This window comes from Kogia breviceps, chromosome 3 (assembly GCF_026419965.1).
Source record: "Kogia breviceps isolate mKogBre1 chromosome 3, mKogBre1 haplotype 1, whole genome shotgun sequence".
NCBI classification, from domain to species: domain Eukaryota; kingdom Metazoa; phylum Chordata; class Mammalia; order Artiodactyla; family Physeteridae; genus Kogia; species Kogia breviceps.
Window position 1 is genome coordinate 75,833,543 of NC_081312.1, and position 12,833 is coordinate 75,846,375.

The following is a 12,833-nucleotide window of genomic DNA, read 5'->3' on the forward strand; positions in this document are numbered from 1 at the left end:
TTAATTTGGATTTTTGACTTCTCAGCAAGAGAATTGTCTTGGATAACTAGTTCTTTCAAAGGTAAATTTTTTTCTAAATTATTTCATCATATCCTTCACTATTTTATAAGTAAGGCCTGTTAGACCTGATAATAGAGTTTTTATGTAAGGGAAGTGTGACAGGAAGGTGTAGGTGAGATAGGAATGTCAATTTTATTGGTCTCAGAAGACTGATTAAAGGAAAAGGAAGATGGAGGCAGAGCAAGGAAATCAGATGTCAGGACCCTTGTCCTTTCCCTCCTCTGTGAAAGAAAGATTAACTCATGGGGTGAAAATAGGTTAGAAACATGTAGATAAATATGAGAGCACAAGAATATTGGAGAGTGGAGCACGTCTCAAAAGTCCAGGTGGGATAACCCACACCTAGCGAGTTACCTATCCATGGAGAAGACCAGACTGGCTACTCAGCTACATAGGCCAAAGGATCCAGAAGGCAGTGCATGGATTTAAGGCATTTTTTTTTTTCCCTCCTCAACTGACACTCAATTATTTCCCTTTATTACCCAGATGTCATCCTGGGGAAGGGGAGGTTAATGTGGTGGAACTTCAAACAAAGTACCTAAAGAGATTGAGTCATCCAAGAGACTTTAAATCAGCCCTAACACAGAGTTGAACTTTAAATGGACTGAATATTTTAAAACATTGACACCTGAAAGGAACTCTTTAAGCCTGAAGAAACTGAGGTATTGTTAATTGCAAGTTTCAAAGTTTAAATTTCATAACGACATAGTGGATGGGATGGTTAATGGGAAAGATCATTAGAGAAACTTTTTTCTTTACATATCTTTCTATATATAACTAAGCACAGTGTAAATTTGCTATCCTACTATATAAATCTCCTTTTTTCCTCCCTTTGTTATTCATTAGTCCATTCGTCCATTCACCCATCCCATTGAATTGATTTGTTGAAACTACTAAATAAAATAATACATGTTGTGCACCTATCAGAATGTGGGACACGTATACACAATTCATGTTAGCTACTACTACTACTATTATTATTGATATAATATTGTCATTACTATTAATTTTCTGCATACCATATAGTCTGTTTCCTCTGAGTTAGTTCAGAATCCCTAGTAAATACAACTATGGAGGAGATGGCAATGTAGAAAAGTTATCAATTTTTATTTTATCATGTTTAATGAGAAAAATGCCATCAATTAACTTCACTCAAAAAAACTTTAAAAAATCATATCTGTGAATATAGCCAATATTTTATAGTAACTATAAATGGCGTACAACTTTTAAAAATTGTGAGTCACAATGTTGTAGACCTGAAACTTACATATAATATTGTACATCAACTCTACCTCAATCAAAAAAAAAACTAGCAATATAACACTGACCAAATTTTTTAAAAATTATACCTGTGAATTTAAAAATATTGTAGGCACTATTGCTATTCAAATGAATAAAACTCAGCCTCTGACAAGTAAAGCTTACATTTTAGTTGGAATAAAGTAAAACATACATTTAAGTTCCATAAAGTGTTAGGTTTGTTACACTAGAAATATGCTTAGGGTTTCAGTTATGGGTTAAAAAGAGGAAGTGGTCAGTTTTGACTGGGCAAGAGGGTCAGGATAAGGATTCAGAGAAGAGGGGAAACTGGGAACATCTTGAACAGCAGTGAAGTGGCTGAGCAGGGATGGGTATTCCACACAGAGGGAACAGAGTCCACAAAAGCGTAGAGGCAGGAAATAATTTCATGTGCTGATGAGATGAGAGCATAGAGTGGGAGAGGATAGGAGTGTGGCAACAAAGGAGGCTGAATTACTAATCCATTAATCCATTCAGCAGATAGCTCTCGACTGTTTACCCTGTCAGGCGTGGAAGGTGCTGGGGATACAGGAGTGGTCTCTGCTTTGATGGATTCACATTCTGAATAATCACAGTCTTCTTCTGTGGGAAACAGGGCTTTGTTGAAGGGGGAATGACTTTATTTTTATTGTAGGAAGGTCACTTGGTGGCCGTGTGAAGCAGTGTTTGAAGGGGGCACAAATGAGGATGGAGAGACTAGATGATAGACGGACTAGAGGTAGATGAGCATTTATTAATTCAAATGAAAGGAGCTGACGCCACTAGAAGCAAGAACAGAAAGAAGTAAGCTTTGATAACTAGCTTGAATCTAGTAAGTCTTGGTGACTACTTGGACCTGGGGCATAAAAGAGAGGGTAAAACTTGAATGGCCCAGAGTTATTTGACTTGCGTGAGAGGTGGTACCGTCACTGAGTTTGTTGTCTCACCTGCTTTTCCAGACAAGCTAGAGCCTGGGGTGCTGAGCCTGGGCTGGGACCTGATGCTCTAGGAACTGAGGCTCAAGGAGTATGTTTAGAGTGAGTGGTGGGAGTGGATGGAACTTGGTGAACAGGGGTGGCATAACTTGCCCTTGGGCTGCAGCATGTGAAACTAAATGGGAGTGTTCCAGATGGCTCCAAGCTGTTCAAGGGGACTAAGAAGGGGACCTTTAGCTATGAGGCTATGGGTCTAAGGCGGGCAGTGGAGGAGCTCTCAAGGAAGGCTGTGAAAAAGCCACAGGAAATCCAAAAGAATATCTGCATGTCACCAGCTCCGGTTCTATTCCAGCCGGGGTACCTATTCCCATGAGCTAGTACTGATAACTAAGGGATGAAACAGTATTCCTGTGAAAGCTTATTTTTAGTTATTCTTTAGCAATCTGGCTTTGGTTTCCCTTGGTTTCTTCCAAATCCAGTAACTTCCATCACTCATTCTAAACATACCTCCAACTTCAGCTCTGGAAACCTCTCATTGGACGTAAATACAGCCGTGGAGTATCTGCTCCAACTTTATCATTCACTTGAAGTGGGCGGATGGAATTAAATGCTCCACGAGGGGTCTTCATAGCAAAAGCTATGTATTGCGGGAATTATGGACATACAAAGAAATGTTGGATCATTTTTTTTGATCCAACATTTTTTGATCCAAGGTGGTGACCCTGACGATGGCAACTGCTTGGCCCTACCTTTAGACCTGGTTCTTCTAGATGGCTCACCTCCTCCCAGAAGCAATGATAGTGTAACCAGAAGCTAAACTTCTTGTTTTTAAAAAATAATTAATTAATTAATTTGCATTTGCTGACGTGTACTAGCAGCACATGAAATCCTATTTGACAGTGTTTGTTGTCTTTCCTCAACTTCTTAGGTCAGACCAGTGGTGCATGAAGGAAATTTAAGAAATATAGGGTGAAATTAGGTTAAAGTCAGGAAGGGTGACTGATAGATCAATCAGGAAACAATGAGATAAATGTGAGGTAGTTTTTCACCCTGTTTTGTAATTAGAAAGAAATAAGGTGTGGACACACACACACACACAAGATCAGATAGCCTAGGCTGGGAGGTAGAGGGTGGAGAAATTCTTCAAACTCAGAAATTTATTGGGCTTCCCTGGTGGCGCAGTGGTTGAGAATCCGCCTGCCGATGCAGGGGACACGGGTTCGTGCCCCGGTCCGGGAAGATCCCACATGCCGCGGAGCGCCTGGGCCCGTGAGCCATGGCCACTGAGCCTGCGCGTCCGGAGCCTGTGCTCCGCAACGGGAGAGGCCACAATAGTGAGAGGCCCGCGTACCACAAAAAAAAAAAAAAAAAAAAAGAAATTTATTGTGTGTCTTAATCCTGAGCAAAGCTGAGCAGGGAAAAATAAAAAATAAGGTTTGTGGGGAGTATAAAAACTCAATTTCAGATATGTTGACTTTGATATGATCATGGGGCATGCAGATGGAGAATATAGAATATATAGAATATAGAATATTCAAGCTAAGAGAGTCCCTGGATGGCAGTGACACAGAATATCTGACCTGTCCTATATAACAACAGGGTTATGAGAATTAAATAAATACATGTTAATGTACTTTACAAAACTATAAAGCATTGTGTACCTCCATTATTTTTATTACTATTTTGAGAATAGTAATAGCTTATAAGTAATATAAGTATAGGTAATAGCTTATAGCATCATTTCTGTGTTTCTTACAGGCAGATGGAATAGTATTTTTTTTCTCCAGAGAAGTCAATGATTTTTCTATGTTCATCTTATCCCAACTAGTTCCCCCCGACCTCTGCACAGATGTTGAGGTTTGAGGTTTCTGTAAGCCTCTGTCTGTTGCTCGTCTCACTGTGGGCCACTGTAAGCGCAGAAATACATTGCAGCATCCTCCAGCTGGGAGTCTGAGATCCTGAGACTGAAGGATTTGGCTTCTTTCTGGAAGTTCACAGAGTAGCGACTGTTGGTTGCATTCTGTGGTTTATAAGCTTCTTGGCCAATAATGAAAATCATCTCCCCACTGGGAGGCTGTTTGTACCACAACAAATAATAATTACTGTCACTAGTGCTATACGTACAGTCCAGGGTCACTGGGTCTGCCTCCTGCACAGATATTTCTGGTTGAGGCTGAGTGACCATCTGGGCCACACTGGATCCTGTAGGAAAGAGGAGAGAAAGGACCACCCTGGGAGTCACAGGAGGGAAAGAAAGCAGGCAGACCAGCCCAAACTGGTTCCCATCCCCACCCACCTTTCTTCTGCTTGATCCAAACTTCAGGTAAAATCCATCAGCTTTCTTGCCTCCAGTAGCTGGGACCCATGAGGAGGTAAGATCCCTGTGTTATTAATCTTTCTTCCTACTTCCCAGTCCTATTGGATGTTATTAGCAAAAGCAAAACATGTGCCTTCCTTACCAAGATAGGTGTAAACCACGACTGCCCACAGCAAACTGGGGCTTGCCATGCTGGCAGCTCTCTCCTGCAGGGTGACAAAAGCCTCTTGTTCTTATCTGAACCTTGGGTATTAGCTGTACTGGGTGACATCACTGCTTCAGAACAGGAACTGGTATGTCAGGTGGGCAGTTGAGTAACTGTTGTCAACTGTGCAAGCAGTGCCCTCTGCTGGTCACAGAAGTAATTACTGAGGCAATTCCTATGATTCACTCCTCTACCCAGAAAGAACTTGGTTTAAAGAAATCTGTTCTGTAAGGAATCTGTTTATACGAGTTTCAGATTTCTATTTATATTCAATGAAGAGACCTTGATATTTAAAACATACCCTATTTTTCCCTTCATTGTTGCTTTTAAAAATCCTACCTTTTATCATAACTTCTCCAAAGAAACCTTCTGTGACTGTGTTAGAACATACTGTTTTTCCCCTTAATATTCTCTTATGAATATATGATGTTTATAAAATAAATTTTAAGCATAATCTTCGGGCTCTATCGAGCACTTACTATGTGCCCAATATTGCCAAGAGCATTGAAGAATGCCATATACCTGTATGAGGCAAAGTTCTGTCCTCCTAGAGACCATAATATATTTGGGGGAGGAAAGATCAGGGCCTGGAAACAATAGCAAATGTTTTAAAAAGGTAAGTCACTATGAATCAATCTTTCAGATTCAGCACAGTGTGACTTTAGGAGAGAAGGAATTCAAGGATTCACTATTAGAGAAGAATCTTTGGAGGAGATAGAGCTTTAAGGTGTGCTTATGGGACTAATATGATTTGACTAGACTGATACACACATAAAAGGGAAATTTGGGTGAGTGGAACAACCAGGAAAAAAATTCAAGAGTTTGAAGTGCTTATGGGTCAGCAAGGACAATAGATGGACTGGAATAGAGGTATATTTTGAGAAGTAGGAATGAGGTTTAAATAATAGAGGGTGAGCAGATTCAGGATGGGGATAATGATAAAAGTTGAGACTTGGTAAGTGGGGACATGATCACACATCTGCAGAGACTGGAGTTTTGTAAATATGGTCTGTTTCACCATCTTTTGAAAAAATAAGGTGACAGCTTCTATTTTTCCAATTATGTAATCACTCAAGTACCCGCATGCTCTTATTAGCAATCAGCCCAGTAAAGTTCACCTTAAACTTTCTTCTGTTCTTTCTCTATTAAATTTTCAAAGAATTCTCTATTAAAATTTCAAAGAAATTTTCTCTATTAAATTTTGTTCCCCCCCAAAATGGAGCCTAAAGCAAGGACTCGGGTGAAGATAGTTTATTTAGGATGAGATCTTAAGAAGCAGAAATGAGGAGGTAGATAGAGCAGGATTAGGGCTTGATTCTGCCAGGATCTCCGAGAAGCATACAGGATGCTTCTCAGGATTATCTGCTGGGAAACTAGAAGCTAGTGTATTCATCTGTCCCTTTCCCCTCTGGTCGGTGCTTGCTGGCAGGGGTGGTAATTCCCTTGTACTTTCAGTCTGTGCTTGCCCATGGGCTGAATGAGCTCCCAAGGAGTCAGAGAAGGCCCTGGGGTAGGAAGTAAAAATGCACAGTGCATGCTTAATGTTGGATGTTATCAGCTTGAGATGAGTCTGAGTGTCCAAGAATTGTCTATCACAGCTATTGATAAATTCAGCCCTAGGCATTTGGATGTGACAACAGGCACATGAGATATTTGTTATAGGGCTCTCCTTGCACTACTCAGATGCGTGCTTGTCTTATGTTATTTTCACTGTGTCTCTGAGTCTTCAAGATTGTGGCTGGCTGCAATCCATCTAAAACACTTAATACAGGAGCTTGCATAACCTGAGCTTCAGGCCCCACTCCTTTAATTGGTACCAAGTCTATAACTGATACTCGTCTTTTCCCTCCTCCACTGTACTCTCCAGACTTCCTTATATTGGATACCACTTTGGCGAACTTAGATTCTTGCCTGGTGGGGTGACCCAGACCCTCATGGATGAGAGGTCTCAATTCTTTGTCACTTTGTCCTTTTTAAGCCTTGTTGCCACAGTGGCCACTTGCTCTTTTTTCTGGGCATGGAAATACTCCATGTGAAATGCTTACATTCCAAACATATTTCTTCTTGCTCTCACTGTGTAATAACGATCTGGTACTCCATGATAATCGGGTCAATTATGCCCCCATCTAATAACTCCTATCTTTGTCTGCTGGACCACTGGCACAAGGAGTTCAACTAGGTCACCTAGTGATCTAAGTGGCAGTCATAGCTGCATGTTCAGTGGGGCCCTTACTGAATCCGCTGGTGGAAGCATTCTTCCTCAGAGAACCAGGACCTCTAATCCAGCAGAGCCTAGGACTATGAGAAAAGGGAAACACAAATTCTGAAGGTGGGTTACAGGGAGTGATAGGAGAAGAGTCTGTTCTGCTTCCATTTCTTGGTTTCTAAACTTGTGTATTTTAGCTAGGGTGCCACAGCACCATAGACCAGACATTGATTTAATGAATATTATCTCTTCCTGGAAGAGCATTCCAACCACTAATGGTGTTGCCCCTGATCTGGCTTCTTAGCTCAGCCTTTAACAGGCCATTCCATCATTCTTCTAGGTTACCTGTTCTAGGTATAGTCAACCTAGGTTATCTCTTAAGTCTATCGTAGGACCAGTGGGTTCCCTCCCTGGTTATGCTGTCACAGCTGTTGTGTTCTAAAATGGGTAACTTTTTCTGAGGAGATTCGGTTTTGGACATGGATGGACAATTAAAAGAACAAGCACCTACGAACAAAATGGAAAAGATTAAGATTTTTGGAGGTAAGAGCTCCCAGGAAATTATAAAGATTTGCTGGACAGAGGAGATGCTTCAGAAGTCTGACCTGTCACATATACCATATGAAGCTATTAGGGTTACAGATAATAACAAGTATGAAGACAACTTGTAAAACTGGAAAGCACTACACGTGTCATTTTTACCGTTAATTTAAGGACTACAAGTCATAGACATTCATCTCTCTGTGTCTCTCATATTCAGATAGGAGGAGCTTTTATTCCAAGGAGAAGTCAATGATTTTCTATACTCCTCTTACCCCGACCACTTCCCCCGACCTCTGCACAGATGCTGAGGTTTGAGGTTTCTGTAAGCCTCTGTCTGTTGCTCGTCTCACTGTGGGCCACTGTAAGCGCAGAAATACATTGCAGCATCCTCCAGCTGGGAGTCTGAGATCCTGAGACTGAAGGATTTGGCTTCTTTCTGGAAGTTCACAGAGTAGCGACTGTTGGTTGCATTCTGTTGCTTATAAGCTCCTTGGCCAATAATGAAAATCATCTCCCCGCTGGGAGGCTGTTTGTACCACGACAAATAATAATTACTCTCACTAGTGTTATAGGTACAGTCCAGGGTCACAGTCAGTGCCTCCTGCACAGATATTTCTGGTTGAGGCTGAGTGACCATCTGGGCCACACTAGATCCTGTGGGAAAGAGGAGAGAAAGGACCACACTGGGTGTCACATGAGAGAGAAAGCAGACAGACCAGCCCAAACTGGTTCCCATCCCCACCCACCTTTCTTCTGCCTGATCCAAACCTCAGCAGAACATATCAGCTTTCAACTGGGCTCTCTGAGGCAATGCATTGAGTGTCCTATTCATCTTCTCTCGTTTCACAGCCCCATTAGATAAAATTATAAAGAAAGACCTAAACCTTCCTTACCCAGACAGGTGGAGACCAGGACTGCCCGCAGCAAGCTAACAAATATCATGCTTACAACTCTCCCTGCAGGCTGAGAAGTCTCTTGCTCTGATCTGGGTTCCCCTCTGTGCTCAGCGACCCTTGAGCTTCAGAGCAGGAAATGGTATGACAGGTGATGGGTGACTGTCTCAATGACGAAAGTTTTCCCAATACTTTTTGGTCTCGCTTCAGGAACTAGGCTATTGGTTGTAATTTCAGATGAAAGTGAAAACTGTTTTCTGAGTTGTTGTTGTTGTTTTTTGCGGTACGCGGGCCTCTCACTGTTGTGGCCTCTCGCGTTGCGGAGCACAGGCTCCGGACGCGCAGCCTCAGCGAGCGGCCATGGCTCACGGGCCCAGATGCTCCGCGGCATGTGGGATCTTCCCGGACGGGGGCACGAACCCATGTCCCCTGCATCGGCAGGCAGACTCTCAACCACTGCGCCACCAGGGAAGCCCTACTCTAGTTAATTTGACTGAAAAATGCTTCTAAGCACCATAAATTCAGCTCATAAAATAGTACAAAACCAAAAGGCTCCCACCCACCTTCTTCTGTATTAATTATGAATCTATTTGTTGTAAATGACAGAATCTCAGCTCATGCTGGCTTGTTCCCAATGAGAGTATTTTGACTTTTGCAGTTCCAGGCAGAGCTGGATATATAGTCTCTGATGATGCTCTCAGACCTGTCTTTCTTCACATCTCTGCATCATTTTTCTCTATATTTTAGGCTAAGGTGTGAATGATGTTCCTTAAAATGGTCCAGTGATTAACTTGCACAGCTCACGATGATATGGCAGCTCTACTGTGCAGAAGAAAACACGAAAACCACAGATATCCACTTAAATGAATCTGTCTGCAAAGCAGTTGTATTCACGGCTTTCATCTTTGTGCTTACCCTCTTTTCCATAATGGTTTCTAGTTTTGAGAGGCTGTGAACCTATTCTAATAACTCTTTCAAATTTCAATGTTAATGATCCCTTTTGGACAAATCTTCTCTGTCCATGGTCTATTCTTATTTCCCCTCCCTTTCGCTTAAATTATTCTTGGTCTCTTCCACCATTCAAGACCCCAAATATAGCATTACCCAACATTCAGTTGTATATAGTATATAGCATTACCCAACATTCAGCACCAAGAAAACTTTTCCTTGATGAAACAATGGTGAGTGGGACTATTCTAAATCTATGGGTTGCTTTTCTGGGATGGATCATAGATATTTGATGAAAGTAAAATGTACAAACTTTGACTGGAAGTTTCCACATCTCTCACTTCATCCATCACTGAGTGTTACAGAAAGTCTTTTATTCAATAAGATAGATTTCTCTTCCTCTTCTCAGTTTCTACTTTTGCAGAAAGCCTTTCTCTTTCTGAATGATATGGATATAAACTAAATCACCAAACGGTGGAATAACAATTTTAGTTTTACTACAGCGTTATTGTGTATTTTTATGTGCTTACTTGATTCTTAACCCTGCACCATTTAATAGAAAAATGGAGCTATAAGACCCCTAAAAATTTAGTATATTGCTTCCTGAAGAAATATCCTTTTTTAGGTACACCAAACCATGCTCTTCTAAGAGTGAACCAAATTAGACAACAAACATGTTTGTGATGATAAAAGGCACAGTGGGGGTAGATTAGAAATTAGCCTTAATGTTGAAGGACCATCTGCCTGGCTTATCCTTATGGCAACTCAGTACCCTGAAGAGCAGGGAAGTAGATGGGAACATATCTAAACTATACCAGTACAAGTACTGAGGAGGACAAAATCTCACATGAATTCAGGAGTTATTTTCAGTGAAAATCATGCAAGGGTTTTTGCAGCCAGATGAGGAAGAGAACAAAGTACAAAGCAAAGCAGAATGTAGTTATGTTTTATTTGTTTGGTCTGTGTTATTTGATTTAAAAGTTTGTCCTTTACGTGAGGTTAATGATTGCAGAGAAGCTATTAGTCTCCCCCTATGTCTAAACAAAACTCATGCTGGAAAGTGATCGTAAAATTGCAACACATTGGGAAAGTGTTTAGATTTTTCCTTTCCTGCAATATGGCGATTAGTTGGTGGTAGAATTGCTCAGGGAAAACGAAATTTATTTGTTCATTGAATCAATCATTATGGAAATCCAGTTTTTCTATACATTTAAAAGTGTGCTTGTAAAAGTAAATCTTTGATATTATCTAACAGCTTAAATTTATATTAATAGCTCATTCTAAAAAACAATTTCAAGATATTCCTTAATGTTGCTTATGCTAAAGACAGGTAATCTCATGACATGTTTTATTTTTATCTGGAAAGAAACCCAGTTCTTAGCTGTGTGTGGCCCTCTTGGATGAACTACTGCCTCAAGCTAACATTTCATATTATCTCACAGTACTATCCAATAAAAATTGTCCCTTTCAGTAATATTAAAAACTTTTAATTTCCTAAATTCTTCTTGCTTATTGTTTCTTGATCTTTGCTCTTAATAAGTTTACCCTACCTGGAGTGTGTTCTCCTACCATTGCCCTCACTTAAATTCCTACACGTGCATCAAGTAAAAATTCAAAATCCAATTTCCATGAATTTGGAAGTGATTTTTTTTTAATCTGTGGTGAATTTTACAAGCTTTTTGGTTGTTCAGTTTTTTAATGGTATTTTCCCTCATTTAAAACTTAAAATTCTTAGTTTGGTGCAAAATCATCTTGTTTTGTAATCGTTTCTGCAAATCACTGGAAAATGGACATTCCACTTTTCTTTGACTAGTTCCTGTAATGAGGAATATTTTACACCTCAAAGCAATCTGTTTTGTTTTGAAAAACCTCTACTTGTTCATTTTTCCTTATAGGGAGCTGAAATTTGTTTCCATATAAATTCTAACTATTGGCTATAAATTTGCCTGTATACATGGGTATAAATATTATCAGCCATTCATTCATTCAACCATTGTCCAGTGAATGCTTATTGGTAAAAAAATATTGCTATCTTCATAAAGCTTAAATCTAATGAGAGAGATATTCCTATGACTGCTAGATAGTAAGCTCTTTGTGTACAAGCATCATTCATAAATTATTTTTATATTGCCTAACAAAGTGTGCAGAAAGGAGGAAACAGAAAAACCTCAGGTATGAATTCTGAGAAACATCATTCTGTGTGAAAGTGAGTGCCTCCTCTTGTGCGGTTGTGAACAGACTGAACGTGGGTGGGGTCCCCATGATTACAGGGCAGAAGGTGGAGTCTGAACCTATGACCTGCACAGAGACATGTTCTTCTTAATTGTTGGAGCTCTCACTCTTGCTGCGTGTGTGACTGTGTTAAAAATAGAAACCTCTCCCTCCTGGCGCTTGTGGACTGGGGATGCTGCCCCCCTTTCTGTTGGCTCTCTTCCCTGTTCAGAGAGAGGAACAGACACAGAACACTAGACATCAACTCTCCACTTATTCAATGATTCTTTTCATTTTTTCCAACTTTTCTGGAAACAAGAGAGCAAAATTTACTTTTTTTTTTTTTTTTTTTTTTTGCGGTACGCGGGCCTCTCACTGCTGTGACCTCTCCCGTTGCGGAGCGCAGGCTCCGGACGCGCAGGCTCGGCTCACGGGCCCAGCTGCTCCGCGGCATGTGGGATCTTCCCGGACCGGGGCACGAACCCGTGTCCCCTGCATTGGCAGGCGGACTCTCAACCACTGCGCCACCAGGGAAGCCCAAAATTTACTTTCAAAGGACTAAAACAAGACCTGAATAAATGAAGAGGCATATATATTAGGAAAACATAATATCCTAAAATGTCAGTTTCCTATGTGATTCCAGCCAGAATCCCATTTGTTTGCACCAAACTAGATAAGTGAGAACAAATACCTTGGAATTGTCAACTATATTTTGAAAAAGAATATTAAGATTAGGTTTTCTTTTTATGACATAAAAACTTACTCTGAACAAAACAGTACAGTATAGGCACAGGATTAAACCAGTAAGCAGAACATAGTCAAATCCAAAAAGGAACCAAATACTACTGGTTTGATGGGAGCGTTTCAAGTCTTGGGGTATAAACATGAAATGGTTTCAATGTTTTTCAACATTTGTTAATACCTTCCTTTGTTTGTTAAACCTCTCTTTTCCATTGGGAAACAGGTCTTTTCTTTTTCTCTTTGTTATTAAATTAGTTTTGTTTCAGCAATTCATGTATTCAATTTGAACCTTAATTACCGTTTTAGAGTCAAAACTCTGCCCTCCACCTCCACCCAGCGGGAAGGTTCCAGCGTCTGCAGTGACAGCAGAGGTGTTCTTTCACACTTCATCCCTCTCACCCCTCAGTGGTTGGGCAGAGAGGTGGGAGAGAATAAAGGCTCTCCTTTCACCCTTTCCTGGGCTGAGCAGCCTTGCCTCCTTGGTTGTTCAGACTGC

The 12,833-nt window shown here is 40.7% G+C and overlaps 1 protein-coding gene and 1 gene segment (V, D, J or C); both read right to left on the minus strand.

The window, feature by feature from the left end:
• Window positions 1-4,781, minus strand: part of LOC131753450 (T cell receptor alpha chain MC.7.G5-like) — a 264,739-nt gene extending 259,958 nt beyond the window's left edge. The window contains exons 1-2 of the mRNA XM_067028809.1: window positions 4,733-4,781; window positions 4,182-4,475 (exon numbers count right to left, since the gene is read on the minus strand). Coding sequence (XP_066884910.1) covers window positions 4,182-4,475; window positions 4,733-4,781 — 343 coding nt within the window. The remainder of the gene's footprint in view (window positions 1-4,181; window positions 4,476-4,732) is intronic.
• A 3,109-nt stretch (window positions 4,782-7,890) lies between these two features.
• Window positions 7,891-8,486, minus strand: LOC136793887 (T cell receptor alpha variable 38-1-like). The segment is given in 2 exon segments: window positions 7,891-8,198; window positions 8,438-8,486. Coding segments are annotated over 2 exon segments (357 nt in total).
• Window positions 8,487-12,833: the final 4,347 nt, after the last annotated feature.